The sequence below is a fragment of the Haliaeetus leucocephalus genome, unplaced genomic scaffold (genome assembly GCF_000737465.1).
Source record: "Haliaeetus leucocephalus isolate CR32 unplaced genomic scaffold, Haliaeetus_leucocephalus-4.0 Scaffold228, whole genome shotgun sequence".
Classification (NCBI taxonomy): domain Eukaryota; kingdom Metazoa; phylum Chordata; class Aves; order Accipitriformes; family Accipitridae; genus Haliaeetus; species Haliaeetus leucocephalus.
In genome coordinates, this window is record NW_010972664.1 from 11,300,683 (window position 1) to 11,323,164 (window position 22,482).

A 22,482-nucleotide genomic window follows, 5' to 3' on the forward strand; every position below is an offset into this window, starting at 1 on the left:
GTAAGACTTCTGGTGCTGTCCCACATGACATTCTTATGAGCTAACTGGGGAAATATGGGCTATTATGAAATCATTGTAATGTGAAAGCAGAGTGAGCTGAAAAATCTTGCATACTGAGTACTCTTCATTTATCAGAGGTTCTCTGGCCATCTGAAAAGCATAACAAAGAAGCCAAGAGAAGGCTGTCCTTAGTGTTTCATGCTGTTCACCGTTTGCATTAGTAATCTGGATGATGAGCATGCGCATGTTTAGACATGTGAATGAATCAAGGCTGAGAGAAATATTTCTAGGAGAAATATTTTTAAATTAGGAAAGTAAAATTCACTAAGAAATACACAAAGAATTAGACTGAGGACTGAAAAAGGAACTGAGTGCATACATATAAATGGGGAATTACTGACCAGGCAGTGATAGCTTGGAAAGGATCTGAGGAATTATAGTGGCTCAGAAAATGAAGGGAAGTCAATAGTATGGATATTTGTCTGAATTAACAGGAGTGGCATATGTGAGACAGCAGAAGTAATTGATTCTACTTGGCACTGCTTAGGTTTTTACTCGTATAGATATCTAGGTCTGGGCATCAACCTTAAGAAGGAACGCAAAGTGGAAAAACATCACTTGGACATTACTATAAAAAATAGGCATATCTGAATTTGTGGAACTAATCATCAGCAATTTATGCCTCCAGATTTGAGCTGAGACATGGTGGTGGGCTGCAAGGCATTTGCTTGTTCTGCTGCTCTTCATGTGAATGCACCCTACTGCCATTCCAGAACTGGCTGTATTAATACCGTTTTACAATAAACACAACAGTTATAAAAGCATTAATATCCACTGTACCTTTTGGAATACAAAGCAAATACAATGTACCAGTAAGGCTTAAGGGATAGACACAAGTCAGTGTAACACAACTGCTGAAGTGAAACCTATTCGTAATGTAAATAGTTAGCATACTGCATAGATTAGATCAACAGAGCTGCTTCCCTGTTGTTCAAGTATAGCATTGAAACCCACTCAATAGAAGTATAAATGACACCATATGTACCCACTGCAGCACAGGATGGGGCATACTGGTGTTATGAAGAAAAAGTGGATTTCAGTCCAGCTGTTGCCATTTAAAGTTAAGTCCAATCCTGGGTAGCTCTTTTCAGTGATTCCCCTTTCTATTGAAGATACCAAGACAAAATGCCAAAAAAAAAAAAAAAAAAAAGTATGCTACATCCATAAAGTTTATCAACATACAGACTCCAGGACAGGTATATCATTCATTGTTTTGCACCAGTGAGCACAGTAATATACAAAAGCATGCAAAATCATTCACGGTAAAGAAAGATTCTGTAACGTCACTCCTCAAGTAACTGGCGAACATTCAAACCACTCCTATTTTTCTAGGAAGACAATTCCTGAGATGCAAAGTTGAGTTGCATGTTGGTATTTTCAAAGATACTGTACTTCAGTGAAGCATACAGAAACAACTTGGTAGGGACATAACAAAACAGGAGCAAAATAATATCTAATACAGATACTCAGAGGCAAGAAATGATCATGGGGTTAAATTACAGTAAGCTGTGGGCTTTTTTATTTTGTTGAAAAGTACATCTTTTACTGGATTCAACATAGTAATAAGATGAAAAGAGGTCCACTGGCAAGGGAGGAAAAAAAGCAGAAGTTTGGAAATACTTGACACAACTAAAATAAATGACAGCTTTTTCAACATCCCATAGGCAGGCTGTAGTAGACGACGTTTTCCCATATCCATAGAGAAAGTAAAGTCTTTGATGTAAGTCAGTTTAGCACAAATACTGGTCTGTCTAGTTAAAACTTGCACTACTTGTTTCTTTTAATAGATAATATAGGTAATATCTAGCTTTCACTCCAAACCCATGCTTTAACACTCAGAATTTATCCATATTTAATTACAATTTTATCACACTTTTCTAATCAAATAAATTTACTTTGTCCTCCAAGCAATCACCTCAGTATTCCAGTATGTAAAAAATACTTTCATTATGTTTATTATAAAAATATAAATGTTTCCACTACAAATCATTTTACATTAGTAAGAGGCCATCTACAATTGCACAATATATAATCTAAATGAGTAAGTAATGCTTTGAAATACAAGTTAAAGTAAATACATTTTGCCAATCAAATCACATCTATACATTGCTTATTGAATGCTAAGTAACAGCACAAAACTAGATATGTTAACAGAAATAAATAAAATGGAAACTATATTTAAAGATACAAAACCAATAGTATGGCATGTCATTTCATGAGTAGTTGCATTTTGCTTGATGACAATAACCGATGCAAGTCCTGTACAGAAGATGGCCACACGAATTCTAGTATCGCTACTCCACAATGAAGAATTGTACACTGCTATGTATACATATGTACACGGGGACAGGAGTATAGGATGCTTGCAACAGAGGCCACTTACAGTACAAATCAACTTTTGGCAGGGAGAGAAAACTAAATGTACTTTAAAACTCTCTACTGCTAATAGCAAAGAAAAGCAAAACTGAGTTTCTTTTTTCCCAAGCATCAGTGAGATTTAATCTTTTATGCTGAGCATGCTCAAATGGTGGGCAAGGAACATGACATGATACTAAGAGAAAATTGAGGGCGGTTGGTGCAAAGTTTCCAGTCATCATCTAAAACTCTAAGAACTGGTTCTGTGTTTTCAAAAGCATTTCACAGATGTCTTCCCCCCACCCCAGCCCCCTCGCTCCCACTCTCCAACGGCAGAATGAAGCTGAAGAGAAACGTCACGAGGAATACGTTATAAAAAGCTGTCCCCACATAGACAATGTCTGCAAATGGATTTTGGTGACTTAAATTCACTAACAATGTCTGATTTAGAGCAATCTCAAACTGAAGAAAAGAAAGATTCTGAATGAACCAAGCAATGGAAAATACAGCTTTTATATTCAGCATGCTGCATTTCACAATAGATTGTGGCAGATAAGGAAAAGTGTTCTTTACAACTTAAGTAAGTGCTTTATTTTAATTTTCTTCCATTTTTCATTTTTTATTTCAACTTACTTTAAAACCCATTCATTTTTCTTGCAGAAAATATTACTAATTATTATCCTGTGAGTGTGTTTCAAATCCAGTCCTTTACAGCATGCTCACTGCCAGCACTCATTAAAAAGTCTCTAATTCTGCTTCTGTTTAGCAATGTGTGATAAACGTTGTGTCTCTACATTTTATAAGTCCTGGACCCATGAAGAACAATTTAAAAGCTGATTCAGCCACACATATCCTAGGAACTGACTCTTCCCTTACTTACGTGCCCTATGCTACAAGGAGCTTCAAAAACGAGACCAATACAAGAAAGAAAGAAAGCCCGACTAGTTACCTGCTTTTGCACACCCAGCGAAAGGCGGCGTGCCATATAGTCATCTGCCTCCCATACAGCCTTGGACTTTTAGGGACTCGCTGTTATTCATCAGAATCAAGTTTAGATTCCAGTATGGCAAGTTGGGAATCGGAGTGGCTTCCATTAGTGCCCAAAGCCTGACGCCTGCGTGCCTGGCATCACTTCTAGAGCATTAAGAAGCTCGCCTGTACGCAGCACAAGAAGTGCCTCACACTGATTTAAACCACTCATTTTCAGAGCAGAGAGTTCTGTCTGCTCAGAACTGTGACTGATGTGCTCCAGAGCAACAGCTTAAGAGTTTGCTATTGGGAAGATGCTGAAGATGGTGGAGGGCTCTCAAATCCCACCTTCCAGGCTCCTTTTTCCACTGGGAAACGTGAACGCTCTCCTAAAGATAGGCTCCTTTCCACTTTCAACAAACAGGTGCCTAAGGAACCTGTGCCAAAACCTCAAGTGCCCTACAGAATGGCAGTGCCTGGACAGAGGCCTTCTAGCTCAGACTTAGGTAAAATTACATACCAAAGCCCTATTTCACAGCTTAAGTCATCCTTTTAAACAATTTACTTAGCCTTGGCTGCAGGTCACCATCCCAGCGTAACTGCCAGCGTCTGCCCACATGGTAGTACACTTCCCAGTTCCTGAGCAGAGCCTGCCAGATGGAAGCCAGAAATGGACCACTCCCCAGTGAACTCAAAAAGCATCCTCAGTTAATGCAGGATGCAACCCTGACTTTTTTATGTTTGCTAGGCAAATCCCCCTGAGAATAGGGGGTCCTTATTTGGACAGGAAAGCAGGCCTTTGGGAAGTAAATGAGATGTATGTGCTTGACCGGGGCAGATACTGATGTAGACATCGATAACGCAGACAACTCTGCCAAAACTCAAGCCCAGGTTAAAATACCACTCACAGCAAATGGAAGGAATCTCAAGTCCAGATACTTTGTTTAGTGTCAGAGCTGGAAAAAAGATCATCTTTCTTTCCTTCTGTATTTCACAGATGAAGTTATGAGTATAAAATAATCTAGTAATTAACCCTCGGACAATTTCTCAGGTTGAACCAATGAAGTTTTGATAATATTTGGCACTTGGCAATAATACAGCCAGGTTAAGGTATTCAAGCATAAATATAAACAATAATGGAAAAAACAAAGGAAATAAATAAGTCTTTAAAAAATTAAGACTTGTTTCTATTTAAATGAACACAATTAGGGAAGCTAACATAATGGCAAAAATCTTTTGTCAACTAACTCAAAGTCACTACAAACTTTATTTCTGTGTTCCTTTCTGAAGTTGAAATAGCATGTTACAATGACATTATAGTAAATATGGCCAGACAGGTTGTGAGGTATAGTCCTCTATTTTCCTTGCTTTTAAAGAAATAAAATACCTGTTACAGATCTCTTCTGTACAAAAATACTGCAAGTCTTTCTTTCTTCGCGTTTGCTGTATAGGTCAAATACACAGCTTTTATGTCCATGGGGTTTTGTGTTATTCAGTCACTTAATATTCAAATGGCTCTAGGTTTTAGTATCACTGGTTTTTACTTGGAAGGATTTTTTACATATTTTTTCTTTTGACATTTACTATCTGCATTAACAGTCAGTCAAGAGCACCCACCCTTTAGGATTAACAGATAGAAAACAAGTTCACTCCTACTTTTAAGGCATTTATACTCAATATTTGAGTGTCTTAGTGGGTTTGAAATTTCAACCATTATGTTTCCAAAACTGTTGCAAAGAACTCCTTTAAATTCTGCCGTTTATCAGCCATCACTTTTGCCCTGTGATGCAACTTTTCTCTTTTTTTCTCTCCTGAGCAACATCATTTTGGTACCTTACACAGGAACAGGGCTGTTCTTTGTGTGAGTTTCTAGAGCTTTGATACTGCTGACAATCTTCTTTTGAGGCCCCACAACTGTAACACCAACTTTCTTCACATCACTGGAAAAAAGAGAAGATGCATCGGGTGAGTGAGCATACTATCTCTGTGTTTTCTAGCGCTGACGAGAGCAAACAGCAATCAACTCCCTCATCTTATATTGCTGCATTGGAGTAGCCTCCAGGTACGGTGATATTGCTGAAACACAAGCCCTTGTACAAAAAATACTGAGAGCCATTGTATGAAAACAGCAGGCGGCTGCAAAAGAGTAAAAACTCATTTAGCCTTGTTGTGTTGGCTTACCTAGAAGAAAAGACAATGAAACAGTGTTCTCCGGTGATACATGCACTGAGATTTAGGGGCAAGGGGCTCACTTCTGGGCCAGCTGTGATCTTGAGCCTCTCTACCATCTCCATCCCCCTATCAGCCTGATGGCTTTTCCTGAGCAGTGCTGACATCTCGTTATTATGTGCTGAGCCCTCTGAATGGTTGTCTTCACTCTGATATCAGCATTGAGATTAACGGCTACGTGGCCAAGCTTCCAGCGTCTACCCTGTTTTTCACCTCTTGTTTCTCCAGGCTGCCCAGTCTCTTTGTTCCTTGTGCAACACAGAAGTGGTTTAACACTTGTGAAGGGCCAATTAACCAGTGGCTCACAGGAAATTGGGCATTCCTAGAGGATTTCTGCACTGTCCCCAAAGGGTAATTGTTATAAAAAGCCATTAGCAGCCTTTTTATAGTTGCAATAATACACTAATTAATGGCATTGATGTGTTTAATTGTCGGTACCGCAGCTGCTGCTTACTTCTTCACAACTTGTCATGTATCCAGCTAGCCCAACAGGGAATCAAGATTTCCTTTGGCAGTAAGTTCATAACTGTACTTGATGCCTTTTCAGGTGCAGAGAGAACATTACCCTACTCTTCCATATCACAAAAACAAAGACGGATTGCATTTAAATGTCATAAACTTGCAAGTTGTAAACTTCCAAGTTTAGCACGTTTAAATGTCAAAACTGGAGGCAGGAGGGAGTTCAGCCCCTGAATAATTTATTAGCATGTAAGAGAAAAGCAGCTACAAAGAGCCTGCTCTGTCTCACCTGGTTTGACGGAATATGGGATGGTCAATAAAAGAAAAGATCGGCACATGTGCCAGCTGTGGGGAAACCCCCATATAAAAGGCAGAATACAAAGAATCAAGAGAGAAACTCCTAAACTGTGAGTGGAAAGAAAGTGATGCTGGTGTACCAGATAATGCACAGTGCTACTGTATCAGAAGAAACTGGGAATTTCGTTGTCATCAGTGACAAAACCTATGGGACTGTGGCCTTCACGGAGTCACCAGAGCATCTAAGTTTCCTGCAAGCATATTGCAACTACAACAATAATTTACATTTGTCTCTTTCAGTGTAGGAATATTTTAAAGCTGGAAACTCTGTATAAAACCACTACTCTTATGCTTATGTTTAAACTTGTACCTCCAGCCACAACCAATGATGAAGACCTATAGTCAATTCAAACTTACTCTGTAGAAATCTTGGCTATTGTATCACAGGTACTGTACTCCACGCCCGTGAAAATGTCTTTGCACTGTCCTGTCCGAAAACCATTGAGCCAATCACCTGTCGTGCGGAAGGCTGAAATGTCAATATTACTTTGGTCCAGGAGAAGATTTGATGGCCTGAAATAAAACAGAATATGATGAAAATTAGGGAGCAGGGATACATATGGATTTATTTTGTGTCTAAACTTAGCACTGGCATTGGCAGGAGCTTCCAGGCAAGATGTGGCTTTTCTGTTTGTCTATGGAAGTTATCTGCTGCTGAGACCACCACATGTACTCACGCTGGCAGCTCTGCGCTGTGTAATCATCTTGCTTATGAGCACCAGCTTCTCATGCCCGTGTGTAAATCACCGAAGCATCACCAATTAATGAAGTGTATTGTTACCTCACAATTTAATGTGTGAAGCATTAGCAAAGACAAGCCTAATTTAGATTATATTTATGTGATTTGCCTAGTCCCAAACAACACACAAATGATGCACACTCTAGACTCCGAGGTGAGCACATTGGTAGAATTTACACATATTAAACGTTCAGAGTATTGCAGCCCACTGACAAATCCTAAATGCCGCTACTAAATTAGAAGCACAGATAATAAGACACTAGTGCCTTTAAAAAATTTATATCAAGTCTAAAAATTAAGTGTTAAGTGAATTTGAGACAAACGTAACTGCACGAGACTTGCATTCTGCAGTGCATAGAGTCAGAAATGAGGAAAATTGTTATTAAATACACTAAACCAAATGTAAAAATTAAAATGTAAAATTAATGCTCACTTTAAGACTGAACCTTCCATAAGGATATCATACAAAAAATTTAGAAGTGAGACCTGAATCATCTCCTGCCTTTGAAATTAACTTGGTGCTTGTGAAGGATGCTGAACTGACATGATTTGCATCCAAGTTCTCTACTTAGAAAACAATGAAGAAACCGGTAAGAAACAAACAAAACAGACACAATGAATCAAACAAAACATATATCCATGCTTCTTTGCCCATTTAAACCTTTTTTCATCTGCTTAAGTCTACCTATAAGCTGTTGAGAAAAAATTATCCCTCTCAAAATAATGATTAAATGTATAATGTTTTTATGAAGAAGGAATATATTGCAGCTGACCTTGCATATTGCAAACAGCAAAAATGGCGCTTCCCATATTGATCCAGAAATTAATTTCCGTCTGCTATGAATACTCTTGTTTTCAAGGTCTTGTGAAGCTTACTGTAACTTCTTATTTGAAAGCGTCAAGACTAAAAATAAATGCCAGCCCTTCCCCATGATGTCACTAGAGTCAGGATCTACCACACCTCAATTTAGCCATCTAAAAATACCACAAATAGGCCCAGCTAGTTTCTGAACTATTGCTGCAGTCCATAGAAAGACTCACGCATTTCCAGGCAGGGTTTTTTTCCTCTCTGAAACAGGTCTTCCAGGCAAACAGCTTGGAGGAGACACCCAGCTCTCAGAGAGGTGAGTGAACCTGTTCTCAGCTGTTCCTCCTCACTGACTTGCTATCTTATTTTAAGAGGTGTGAGAAGCCCCTGGATAGCAATAGGATCAGTAATTTCTTTCTACTGACAAGACATCTTACTAATTCTAGTCTCTCAGTGCTAATTAGTACAATAATGACTTCCTCGACTAGTCAGATCTTATTAGAGACATCAACTCTATTTCTGCATTTTTCCCTCCACTGACAAACATATGTCCATACTGGACAGCTTTTTAGCCCCCATTCAGAAACATACGTACTCCATTTTAAGTAAAGTACCTTATGGGTGTCTACCTCTGGCTTAAAGCTAAGTATGTGCTTAGCTGTGCTATTATGATGGTGCTGCTCATGAGCACAGGAGACTGGACTAGGGGATGTTCAAAGCAGACTGTATAGTTGCAGTGATAACTATTTTCTGCCCCATAATTCTTTTTCCCTGTGGCTCTAGTGAAACATCACCTGCACAGGAGTCTGACTACTACAGCTGAATCCATCTGAAGTGACTTTTGTCACCGGAAAGAAGCGAAAATGAGAGGTGGTTAGACTAACACCGAAATTTAAAGGCAGTGCTCACGCAGTGTAACGGGTATGTGACAGCTACTGGTACTGGAGAACTGATCTGAACTGTAAAACACCCTCTTCACCCCAAACCCAAGGCATCTCTGAGCATTGGAAAAAACATAAATGGGTGAAGTTGTAAAGGGACCAAAGAGAACAAAGTATTAAAATACCAGTGAATTTAATCTCATAAGCAGCCTAGAAAATCCAAACAAATCTTCTCAATCCCAACACAAGTCGTTATGAAGTTTCATCAAGACTGGCAGCATTACAATAGCATACCCTTGCAGTACATCTGACTTGCACTGGAATCAGGAAACACCACATCAGTTACACCGAGACCTTTACCCTTTACCTTTGAAGAAAAGAACAATATAGCTTTGCGAAACAATAACATTTGATATTGGCTACATATTAAACAGCACCTTTTACTTCTGATGTTTTGCCAATTGTTATCAATCAGCTGATATCTTTCAGGCTCAGAAAATTTTTTTAGTATCTTCTTCCTTTCTGGGATTGCAGGCCCTAATTAAAGAGCTCATTAGACGCTTGAAAATCTTAACTTCAAAACCACAAATGCACATAACACCGCTGTAGATTCACCATCAATTTTCACCAAGTCTCAGAGCAGCGATGTCCCTGATGGGACACCTTTCGCCCGACTACCTTCCCTCCAGAGCCCAGCCAGGACCAGGAGCTGCTGCAAATGACTGTGATCACTCGCATGGACTACGGACCTCGCATCCTGGGAACAGCCGTAGATGGAAAGTGACGGAAGACACCAGAAACCTGCTCTGCCCCCAAAACACTAAAGAAGGGAAAGCACAGCATGGCCGCACTGACACAAAGACTGAGCTGAGGACAGAAGATGCAGCACACTTCAGGTTACTGTTCTCGTGCTAAAAGCAGATCTGAGGCACCTACATGATACACAGCTTTAAATGCCCTCCAGTTAAAGGCTCAGATTTGATAATCAGGCCCAAGATATTTTTATTCAGTAGCTGTACAGCCTGCATCTCACTGACTACTGTTTGTCCCATGAAGAGCCAATGCTTGTTATTTATAGTTTTCTGGGTATAGCATCTGGAATCCCAAGACATTTATTAAGAGTATTTATGAAGTGTTCTTAGTGATAAAGCTTGGAGGTTTTTTTTTTCCAGCCTAGTATGTCTTTTTAAGTTAAATCTAATAAAACAAGGCCTGACTCAAGAATCACTAATGAAAAAAAAAAGTATAAACAAGTTGAAATAGAACAGGTCTCTAGGATTAGGAATTAGAGTGGCCCAAAAGAGCTTTTATGTTTATGACTTGGATCAAAGTATCATCAGGACAAAAAATATGACCTAATTTTAATGCAAGTGACCTCAGAATAACCAGGACTGTAAAGTATCATTTTTCTCCTTGTAGGATTCCAAACAAAAATTAGTTACTTTCCTCCTCAGAGAGGACATCTGGACAGTTTATCAATGAACAGGAATTTGTCTCACTGTGAAGAGTCTGTGATGTCTCCTCGCATGCACCAAGGGAAAGCTGGGCTTTCAGAGCATCTGCACACATCGGCAGTTTTTTTTCCCCCTGACCCAGCCCCTAGACAGAAGGTCTGAACATGAAATTTATGGTCTGGGTGATGTGCGCCATGAGCTCACACTTTACTAGACAAATTAGACGGGTTGCAATCCGTGCAGCTGTAAACGACGTCCTGCAGGGTTCCACCTGATCTTTTACAGCTTTTCATAAATCAGTACCTACTAGCTTCAGAAGAGAGTCATTAAAAAGAAATCATGGAAATTACATGTTTGCTCAGGGGAAGTGAAATAGAACATTTCCCTTTGTCTTTTCTTCTCTCCCCTCCTTTTTTTGGAACTTTCTTTACTCTGTTGCTTTGACCAACTATGATATACCCCATCTTTTGACAGGCATGGAAGGACTTTCTATCCTGTTCATCCTGACTGTGTGTCTATCTACAGAGTTATATTTAATGACATGTGGTGCCTTGAAAAAAATCAGCAAGACTCAGGTTAGAGAGACAAATTTAACAGCGAGATGCCAGTTACAAAATGCCCTGTTGCTGAAAGCTTTCTCTGGCTGTGCCCATTACATTAACAGTTGGAATTAACCTTTGAGTCATTTGCAGTAGAAAGGAGAACTATAGTTTGTTATCATTAGCACAGCTTTTTGTCACAACACAGGGAAACTTTTGCTGCACCTTATAGTAATGACAAAGACCACAGAAAACGTCATTAGAACCCTTCCCAATACAGCATGAAAATCTCATCTCTGGTCAGCTGCTGCCTGGCGAGAAAGGGATACATTAACTTGTAAAATCCAGGAACTGAGACAAATAAAAGGAAAATGTCCTGCCACTTCTTCAGCATGAAGGGTGGGTGATATTCTGCAAATATGCAGAGAAGCTGTGCACACACAATCCTGGACTTCGTGTTGCAGGAGCCTCTCTCTTTCCATCCCTTCCTCCAAACAGCACAACCAACCTTTAGTTTTTAAATCTGGACTTCCCCTTCCACAGTCAGTTTCTTTTAAAGGGGAAAGCATTTAAAAAACATAAAGTCATTTCCTGTGGCAATTTTTAGGTAATTATAAGCTGATTTTGTAAAGTGAAATTGCTCCCTAGGAGGGAGCCAGGCCTAGTCTGAACACAAATCCTATGTGCTTTATGATTATGGCAAGCTGAAGCACAGAATTCAGGTCTAACAAGAAGGATATCTCCTATTTCAAGAGAAAAATAAACCAAAAACCAACAGCTGGCATAGAAAGCAAATTTTAGTTCTACCTTCTACAGCAAGCAGAATCATAAGTTTACATGTGTAACAATAGTAAATAAATGACATGCCGAGAAGTAGAGTCATTGTGTTTACTTGATTATCCCTGGACCTTAAAGATAAGAATTTTTGGAGTTCCACCTCTTCATGCCCATTTTTAAGGTACTCTTAGCAAAATTTTAACTTAGTCCTGAAAATACAATTCACCTCTTAGGGTGGCATATTTGCTTTTCTCAAGGGGCTTCATAGCACACTTGCACACTGTAAGAATAAGCAGGTTGTGACTACTCTCTTTGAAGTCAAAAGAGAGCTGGAGAAATGAAGAGGGGTAAGACAAATAGCCAATGGGGAAAAGAATGCAGGTGAGGTTGATGGCCTGCTGTAAAATGATACAACTCTCTAAATGTCATCTTGGACTTCTTATTTTCTAGCTCCATGTTGCCTGTTGGCAAAAAAACTTACCACAGCTTCCTCCAGGATAATGAGCAAATAAAATTTCAACTGCCCCATAGGTCAGTCCTCCAGTCTTCCCTCCTCCTTTAGCTGCCCCTCAGAACATGCTTTTCAAGGGGCTTACATCTTTTCAGCATCCTGGTGGGGTAATGAATCATACGCCTGGGTGTATCAATGCTCCTCAATTTACTTTTTCCACCAATCCACTGAAGGCAAAAAATACCAGCACATTGCTGAAATGGTTTTCTTTTTCTTATAATATAGCTTAAGCTGTGCTTTTTAAACTGCAGAAGTAACGTCACGCGGCCATTTCCTGGGATTCGTAGCTGGCCCAGAGACAGACCCTTAATGGCAACCAGTCATTACTGTTAGGACAGTCAAGAGGGAGAGAAAAATGCCTCAGAGAGCTCTTAAAATGCTTTTCTGGCTCTTTGCGTCTACCATTTGCTGTGTATGACTTGCCCTTACATCTCACATTTGGCTGTGCTGTAAATTTCTAGGCTTTTGCTATAGCATTCGCAGCATCACGCAACGGCTCCATGCGGTTTCTTTTTCCAGCATTTCCAGCACAGAATTGCCATTAACGCTAACGAGGGCTTCACGTTGTAAACCCGGCACATCGAGCTGAACAGCAGAACAAAATCCCTTGGAATCACAGTAAACAGCAAACGCTCACGATCAGGCCACCCGCTGATCTGGCTGCATTACTATTTAAATTATACAGTACCCAACTAGGTCTGCTGTGAATTCTTGTCTGAGTTTCACTAGCAGAGTCAAATTAGAGGTGCGAAACTGCAAATAGATGTTTTACTGTCTCTGTTAACGGTGAGCCCCAGCAACTTTTAACTTGGAAGGAACAATGGCTGATTCGTGTCTGCCTCAGGCACGGTATTAATGACTGCTGGAAAAGTCAGGTGAAAATAGGGCTTCTCTGTCTCTAGCATGCTAACTAACTGAAGTCCCTAAAAATCTCCTCAGTCTTAACTCCTGGATTCCCCGCACAACCCAAACTATGATTAGACACCAAGGAGTATAATTTACTGTAATCTTCCATTTTTCTTTGTGATTTGTAGTTAAGTTTTTCTCCCTTCCATAAATTCACTATTTTATGCTTAACAGACTTCAGCTAGAGGGCTAGCATTGTAGGCTTACATTACTTGAATTCTTTTAGAGCAAGCAGTCCATTTTAGGACATGGATTATATTGTTGCTGGGTTTTGAACGAGGGTAAAAATTCACATGTAGGCTTGCATTACGCAGTATTTGGCCAAACCAGGACCCTGTTGTTAATGCCTGGACAACCACAAAGCGTAAGCCCTCTCTGAAACGCTCCGAGTAAAACCCAAATCTCCTTCCTTCAGCCCTCCAGCCTGGAAGTTCCTAACAGGGAGAAGCAAACAAGCAATATTGCAGCAGGTCAGCAATATATGTCAAGCATCTGAAGCCTCCTGACCTGAATGGCAAGAAAAGGGAACTTTTCAACAAAATGTTCAGCCAACACAAATAGTTATTTCATTGCAGGGGCTTGAATTATGCTGCATAATGGAGCAGCCTGAATTTTTTATTTGACCTGTTCACTGCTCCTATTGAGTTTAATTTTCACAAATATCCTACCAAGCTAGCATACTAGGGAGTTTCCACTGAATCATCAGATTTTAAGTGGAAACAAACTTTGTGAGAAGCAAACTTCTAATTTTAAATTGCAAATGATGCCTCTGGACATTCGAGAGCAAATATTACGCTTGACACCAGTGAGAGCACCACAATGATGGACAACAAAGGACATGTTTAGCAGTGAACACTGGCAATCAACTGCTCACAAATAACAAGTCATTCAAAAACTGCTCAAGGAAATTACTCCAGTGAATAATTCAAACAACACATCGAATTCAAGAAAATCAGGATTGGGTTGTAAACAACTTGCTAACACAGGAAAGAATGTATGAGGAATTATTCATATGCATTTTTGAACACTTTTGTATTTTCATCAGGAAGAGTAACTGACCCTGACCCCCCTTAAATTTCCTGGATTATATTAAAAGAATTTCAGCTATGCTTTTTCTGAAAATAAGTGGCTTTCTTGTTTTTCTAGCCTTAGCTATTACAATAGCAGTAGAACTTGTATTTTAAATGGACAACTACTAGTGCATAAGAGAGATCTGAAACCAAATTCTACATCCAACGCTGCCGTACAATCCAGAAATAATGCCTTTTTTTTTTTTTTAAATACAGTTACATAGTATCATGAATTACCAAAAAAGATGTATTGTGGGGATTAAAGAAAAATCCACATAACTGTTCACAGATGAAATTTTTTAAAAAATTTTTTTATTCCCACAGTTAGGCATCCTGCTTCCTCATCACTGAATTGGAACTTGGAAATTAATGGAAGATATGGAATTTGTATAATAGCATGGATTACACAGTCTCAGGCCTCTGAGTGGAGTTCCAAGGAGGCAACTACATATTTTGTAAACTTCAGTTCCAGAGCCTTCAATAAAATCTTAAGAGGTTTTATCCATTTACCTTAATTGTCATTCATAAACACAAAGAGTAAGTTCAAGCTGCATATTCATTATTGTAAACCAAGAAGAGCTTGACTGAGCTTGATGAGGTACCTCAGTCTAGAAAAAAGAAATTTGGGGTTAAATTTTATTTAAGTTCTATGCACAGAAAAGGTGCATAGTTAACAAGCTTGATCGTCTTCATTTTGAAATTAGCCTAAAAATAATTTTAAATGTCTTTTTATATTGGTAAGCAGCATTATTTCTTCAAAAATCTGGTTTGGTTTCCTATTTTGAATCAGCTTTTCACTTTGTACATCTATTCAGAAATTCTGCATTTTGCAACACGTAACATTTATCATGTTACCTGGAGTGGACTAGTGGACTAAAATGAATACTTGAAATTACAAAATAAAACTTTGCTTCAGAAGCTTCTGTACTTAAGAACACAGAATCAGACTTTTAATTCTTTGATAGTATCTTAAACCCAAGGACTGACTGGAAAGCAGTTTGGCTGGCTGGTGCAACAAGTAGTGCTTGGAGAGCAGAAAGAGTCATCTACAACGTCCAAGGCAGCCAGCCTTGTGTCCTGTCTCTGTTTATGAAATCAAATGGCTTCACTGAAGCTTACTGCCTTTGTTGAACATGCTCTGTCTTTTCCATGTATTTCATACTAAAAGTAGCTCCATGCCAGAAGAAACAGATGCTGAACCCTATTAATGACTGCTGGTTAGCCTGTAACACCTTCATCTTCAAAGATTTGGGGCAAACTTGCTAATTAATCCTCCTGTGAGGAAGGTAATTTAAATTTTCAGAGACACAGAGAAGTTAGCTAAACAAAATAATAATTTTAAAAGTCCCAATAAGGCAGCTGCCTTTGAAATGGATGATGTTTTGACATTTTCCAAAATAAAATGAGGACCAATAGATTTTGCAAAACATTTGATAGCTGCATTTCCAAATTGAAAACTGTTTCACAAATGTGTTTGAAACCACACTACTGGCATCTTTGTAATAAGTGGACAAAAATCATTGGATAATTTTACAGAACTACCCGTAAGCAGTAAGATGAGATAATGACTTTCCGTGTTAGAAGTTTGGGCTAGATATGAACTGAGAATAAAGATACTGAATGATACACCATTAAAATCTCGTCTGAGATCCTCCTCTCAATTTGCAATGCAAAATAAATAGCATTTTCTATGAAGACCCAAAACTAACAAAATTGTCAGCTATTAACTCTGAGCAACTCGTAAAATAATGATCTTTCTTACAAGGAAGACTATCAGGTGTTTATTTTCTGTATTCGATATATGAGACAAATTCTGGCAATTCTTGCACTTAGATATAGCTATTAATACAGCTAGAAACACACAAAAAAATGGTTACAGACCACTTACTAAAGTAATACCCTGAATTCTCAGGTGGCTTTCTCCCCTTGTTTGCAATGTAATTCTTTCCTTCTCTCCTAAATATATGCTTGCAGTATCAAGAAACAACAGCAGCAATACTTGACACTGACTTTCACTTTACCAAAAGGTTATACAGAAACAAAAGCAAATACAGGGCAGGTTGTTTTTTTGGTGTGGATTTCTTGTCAGTTTTGAAATCAGTCACAGACCTGGCAGAAATTCAGAACTTCTAAAACTCATGTGTTGGAATTAGAAACATTTTTCCATTTTTTTCAAATGCTTTTTCTTGGCAGAGGCTGTGGATTAACTCGACTATTCCTGTTTTACAGCAGGTTCATGAAGACTAAGCATCTTTAGTCATACCTACGTCACAGATGTGAATATACACAGCAACTACAGGAAAACTTCCATAAGACTTGGCTTGCCTGAATCCCATATCACAAACCCTTATACCTCAAGGTCACACTATCCTCCAACAGCTTAATTCACTTCAGGACACAGAAATGCTTTAAATATATTTCTAATCTATCTAATCTATATCTTTCTAACGCTATGTTTTAAATATATATTTTTAAATGGCTGTGTAAGAGTAACGTTCATATACATATACACACATTGTAACTCTAGAGAACCATCATTATATGTATATATATAAAAGATCAGAATCAGAAATAAAAATACAAAAAAAAAATCAGAAATATAAATAAGTGAGAGAAAAAAATAAACAAGTAAAGAAAATGAAAGGTTATGAGTCCAATTAAGTTTTTTAGTGTATACAAAGCATTTCCAGTTGCGTGACTCTTGGGTTACATTTTTTTCCCACGCAAACGAAACAACAGCTAATAAGCCCTTTCAGACCACAGCCTCGCCAACTGGCTAGCAGGTGGGTGAAGTGATTCTGTCTCTCCCACTCAAGTTGAGAAAACTTTCCATCTGCTTTGTATCTGCATGAAGTGTTCACAAATGTGAAGTAATACACAGAGGACTAAAAAATAATAAGCTCAAGAAGAAAAATAATGAACTTGATCAAAACTGGAAGAACTATGAACTCACTTCCACCCTAAAGATATCCAAACAACCTAAGGACTCTGTTATAAAAATGAATATCATGCTCAGAAAACAGGAAAGAACAGCAAGACATAAATCAAATAAAAATATCATGAGGTTGTGCTTTAGAAAACTGCATGACTTGTACAACTTTTTGTGTATTGAGTTCTGTTCCTACAGCCCTTTACAGAGCTAGGTAACTCCAGGCAGCCTAAAGGACACAAAACACCCATGTGCCCATAACCAGTGCAGGTCTTGTTAGCAAGAGCTCAAGGTGGCCACCTGATGAAAAATTGAATTTTGACAGGTAAGAAAGAAATCAGCCATACTATGTACTTTACAAGGAATAGGAAAAGAATTTTCATGTGAATTCAAGATGAAACACAACACCAGGAAAGGTATTATGAAACGTTTGCTGTGCTGAGGTTACAAAAACCTTTTGTCAATGTAGGGTTCACAAGCATGTAGAACAGCCTGTGAAGAAATGATCAATAAGGATAAAAACATCCCCTTGGGTATCAAGAAATTACTAGATGCCATGGAGTGGCCAGCCAGAAGGGATAGAAAACTGAAAAGGAAATGGAGAATTGAAGGCTTTGACTCCTCTCCTGTTTTCCTATGAGGTATTAGTGTAAAACGTGCCTGGGCTATGGCCTGGAATCAGACGTATAGTCAAGCACATCCTTCAGTTGAAGTCAGTTAACAGTAATGTACCAGAGGACAGGGATATCGTATGCACCTCCAGCAATGTGCTTTTAAATAGGATACAACAGCACTGTGACCATTTTAAACAAACATCAGCCCTAAAATCTGTAAGAAGAGATAGACTTTGCATCTGCAACAGACATCGGCAGGTTAAACATTTTTCCTGACGAAGTATATTCTGAACACCTATGAGCATATGGTGGGCATAAAGTTTTAGCATTTTTCCAGTAGCATCACAGACATGGGTAAGAGAGAGCTGGGACCTCTATAATTTAGATTAATTGCTTATTACGGATGTGAGGAGAGATGCTGCAGGAGTACTACAGCCTCAAATAACAACTGAAAGCAGCCATTTGAGCCGATGTAATCCCCCGAGCCCTCAGGGATCAGTCGCAGAGTGCTTTACCTCTGCAGCGATGCCGGTCCCTCTCCAGCTGCTGACAGTACAAGGGTACCGGCAGGGATCTGAGCGCACGTCTCCTTGAGGAGCTGCCCTGACTCACCGCCCTTTCGTATCAGTTACATATTTCTGCATGTAAGGCTACAGCAAGACCCAAACCCATTTTAAGTCTGCCTTCTCATTTTTTCTCTGTCAGTCTGTCAGAAAGCGATGCTGGACCTCCAGCACTCAGTCCCTGGCCAGCAGCACCACCGGCTGCAGAAGGAGCACACGTTACCTGCCAGCAGTGCCGCTCTGCAGGGCACGAAGCAGGTGGGGAGCTGGCTGCAGCTTTTCAGCTAGGTCTGAGGTTTGAGATTAGTCAGTTTTGGCAATGGTTACATGGGGGTGATCACGGATTTCCAAATCTGCATAGGACTGCCCAGCACCCCTCACATTGTCATACCTAAATCTTGGTTGTACTCAAGTTTAAGCCACCACCCAGACCCCACAGCACCCATCTGTCACCAGGGGGTGAAAAGCTGCAGAGAGGGAGAGATACTGCACTGCTTGGGAATGCAAAGGGTGCAAGGACATAGCAGCAGAAAGGTAATTGGGAAGGAGTCAATAAAAATCACCTTTGACATTCCCCTCCTCAGAAATATGCTCCATATCAAAGCCAAAGCAGCAGCCTGCCATGGGGAGCATTTTACGGAGAGCTCACCTAAAGCAGCTGTGAGAAGTCCCCTACCATGATAGCAGCCTCCTTCCTTCCCCAGGCTGTCCCATGAGCAGAGAGCATGGCATCGTGGTATGGATGTGTAGCCTCTGCTGCCTGCACCAGTAAAGCATATAATTGGAATAAGAGCAAAGAGAGCAAGAGAGAGACGGAGGAGAGCAATAGTGCACTGTGGTGCTCTGTGCAGAATCCAGCAGGTGCAAACAGTACTCAGAATGAATTTGGTCTCCATTAGAGGATATCAGCTTTTACTGGCTATGAACAGGTAACTGAAAATAACGGTTCAACATTGTTTTCAGCTCTGCTGTGGTTCAACTCCCTAATTGGAAGGACAGTAAACAGGAACATTTTGCTTCTGTTTGGAATGCAAAATATGCAGCACTGGTTTCTACAATCAAATCCCCAAACCAAAACGTGACAGTCATGATTCCCAACTCCCCTATTCAGCAGATTACTGCAGTATGTCCCTACAAAATAATTATTTGCACCAATCAGTTGCCAAATAGAGGTGCAAGATGTTTAGAAGAAATGTGCTTGACTGAGAAGGTAGTGTTTAAACAGTTGGGTTTTTTCCCAAAAACTTTGGGTTTTTTTTTTTGTTTTCTGTTACCTGGCAGGTAACAGAAATAATTGCTTTTGTAAGTGTGTTGGTTTACTATGTGTTAAATGCTCACCAATTAAATTATTGAAACATAAATACTATGCAAGCAGTCTTCTGTCATTATCTATTTTTAGAAACAAAGCCCATTAGTATGGCTGCCTTCCTCCTCCCATCTCTGCTTGCTTTTTCACATCTCTGGAGTGGCAGTAGGAGGTAATTAGAATGGCCAGCCTCTAGCTCAGGATGCAACACAATGCCACCGGCCAGCAAAAAGGAGGCAAGGTCCATGTCACCTGCACAGCAGGCTACAGTATCGATGTGGTTCTTCTGACTGCCTTAGCTCCCTTTCCCTTCTGTGCCTTCCCATTTGATTGCTGTGGCGAGAAGTGTGCCATGTTACTAGTAAAGGGCTGAAAGAAAAGTTTTGCTGTGTCCCTTTTTGAAGCTTGCCTTGTGTCAGACTCTGATCTCTTGCCCACCAAAACACCCTCCAAGACCTGGGTCTGAAGAAGCAGAGGAGCAGTGTGCATTTCTCCCTGACTCTGCCTGCTTTGTGGACAGAGGATTTTGCATTAGCATTCATGCTAAAAGTAATTTTACATCTTTTATGTCACTGCAGTAAGAGTATAATATTTTGTGCATTATATAAACCAGTTCACTTAAACTCTACTTAACCAAAGCTCTTCTCTCACCACATCCTCATTATGCCCTTAGGTGTCAACACACTCTTCAGTTACCCTCCCTCAATGAGATGACTCCTAACTCATCATAGTGAAGTTCCAGAGCGCATTGAATAACCGGGATTATAAATGATTGTTTTTAATGCAATTAGGAATATTGCACAGGTTGAAAATTAATTCCTAGTTAAGGCATTGATCTAACAAGGAATGTAAGTGCATTTCAGTTTGTGATTCCTACTGAAACCAAAAAGATTATTCATATGATTAAAGTTAAGGTGACTTGTCAGAGTGGAGCATAAGAATGTAAGATATGTGTTTGGACCCAATTAAGGAAGATACTTAGGAACAATGGCTGTAACCTATGAAACACTAAGTGCTTAAAATACCACCTAAGGTCAGAAGGAAAAGGAAGATCACATGATGGCCAACTGTCCCGTCTGTGTTTTTCTCACAAACCTCTGCTCAATCTTACAATGGGTTTCATAACCCTAGCATAACAGCTTTTCACAATCTGAATAAATAATAGCAAATCATTAATAAAAATAACAGTAATAACAGTAATAATAATAATCATAACAACAACAACAACAATAATAATAAAATCTTTCTCCCAAAGGGATAGTTAGGAAGATTTCTCTAGCTTTCAAGATTACAAAGAGCTGCAGTTGAAAGTTTAAGAAGTGGGTGAACAAAAGTAAACAAATTCTAATTATGGAAGATGAAGAAATCAAAGACATTTATTTATATGCAATGTAAGATCTAATATGTCACCTTGCTGCCGCATTGGTGATTATTTTCAGACTGCTGGGATTACGGATCAGTTTATCCAGGATGCTGACAATCTGCTCAAACTTGGGTCTGTTGTTTCTGTCTTTCTGCCAACAGTCCAGCATCAGCTGATACAAGGCAGCTGGGCAGTCCATAGGAGGTGGCAAGCGGTACCCTTCATCAACAGCCTTAATCACCTGCACAAGGATAAAAGTTTTTGAAAACTTAAAGGCACTTAACTTGTTTTTTATCAGTTCTGTGAACCACATTAACATGGACATTCTGTGTTTAAACAAATGTGTTTATTCACTAATTGTCTTGTCATGCAATGCCGCTGGTTTATCTGCAAAGTAAACCAGGCAGTAAATTAGGCATACATAAAGGGGAGTTAAGATACAGTATGTGACTTTGAGGAAGGTGAGAGTCTAGAAAGGATCTCCAAAAGTCACACTTGATTGAACTAAATCCATAAACAATAGCTACAGTTAGTAAGGTGCTTGCTTAACTATGCCAAACTTCAAAAGGTCTTGAATATCTGTCGTCTGATCACCCTTAGCAACACATGCTTTCCACACTCTCTAGTGGACACTGCACTGGGCACAAAACCAACCTATCCTCTCACGGGATATCCTGAACTGATAGATAGAAGGTCTTGTGGATGATCTCACAGTGCCAGAAAATATTTTTAAAACTTAGCACGAAGATAATGGTACACTTCCTACTGGGCAGTGCAGGCCCAATTCTTTTATCATTTGTCTAGATTGACAAAATTTGTCTAGATTGTCTATAATTTTTCTAGATTGACAAAAAAAAAAATGCCTAGAATTTACACTCTTATGAAGTTTTTTAATAGAACACTTTCACTAGAGTAGAATACCTCTTGATCAGTCCTACAGCATCTATTGCACCATGAATAAAACCCCAATGTATTCTAAGGAGAAAATTATAAAGCCATATTCTGTTAATCTTTTTTTTTTTAATGTGGATCAGTTAATTCAAAAGCAGGACAAACTACTCCGAATCAGAACAGGGATAGGAAAACAGTCCATGGTTTAAGCAGCCATGAAGCAGAGGCATATAAATAGGTTAATTCTTCTGTTTCTGATTTTAATGTGATGTTATTAAAGGCATTCTACTAGTATATCAGCCTACGTAATGATTCATTAATCTCCACAAACAATAGAAAAAACGTTCATGACTAATTAAAAGAAATATATAGTTTTTTGCAGAGACTTGTGAACCAGAGGTACTCATTTGAAAATAAGTTTTCTTCTCTTTTTTCTTGTTTAACATAAAGTAGTATAGAAAATGTCTGACTACAACTATGTTACTGACTTTTTAATTTAGTGCTAGTAACAATATATACCAACCCCTTGGAAAATCCATTTGTGTTACTGACTGTACCTAAGAAAATTTGGTTCATAAGTAACTCATGTGGAATAAATCTAGGATTAATAAGACAACAGAAAAAGAACAGAAACAGATATAATAAAAATCTTATTTGGGGAAACGTTATGCTGCTTAGAAAAATACTGGGAGAGATCCATTA

At 39.1% G+C, this 22,482-nt stretch overlaps 1 protein-coding gene across 1 annotated transcript in view; it reads right to left on the reverse strand.

Annotated features, from left to right (window-relative positions):
- Window positions 1-4,285: 4,285 nt before the first annotated feature.
- The window catches only part of EPHA3 (EPH receptor A3), a 214,504-nt gene continuing 196,307 nt past the window's right edge, over window positions 4,286-22,482 (reverse strand). Inside the window, exons 15-17 of the mRNA XM_010567654.1 lie at window positions 20,937-21,130; window positions 6,787-6,942; window positions 4,286-5,324 (exon numbers count right to left, since the gene is read on the reverse strand). Of these exons, the coding sequence (XP_010565956.1) occupies window positions 5,219-5,324; window positions 6,787-6,942; window positions 20,937-21,130 (456 nt within the window). The 3' untranslated portion in view covers window positions 4,286-5,218. The remainder of the gene's footprint in view (window positions 5,325-6,786; window positions 6,943-20,936; window positions 21,131-22,482) is intronic.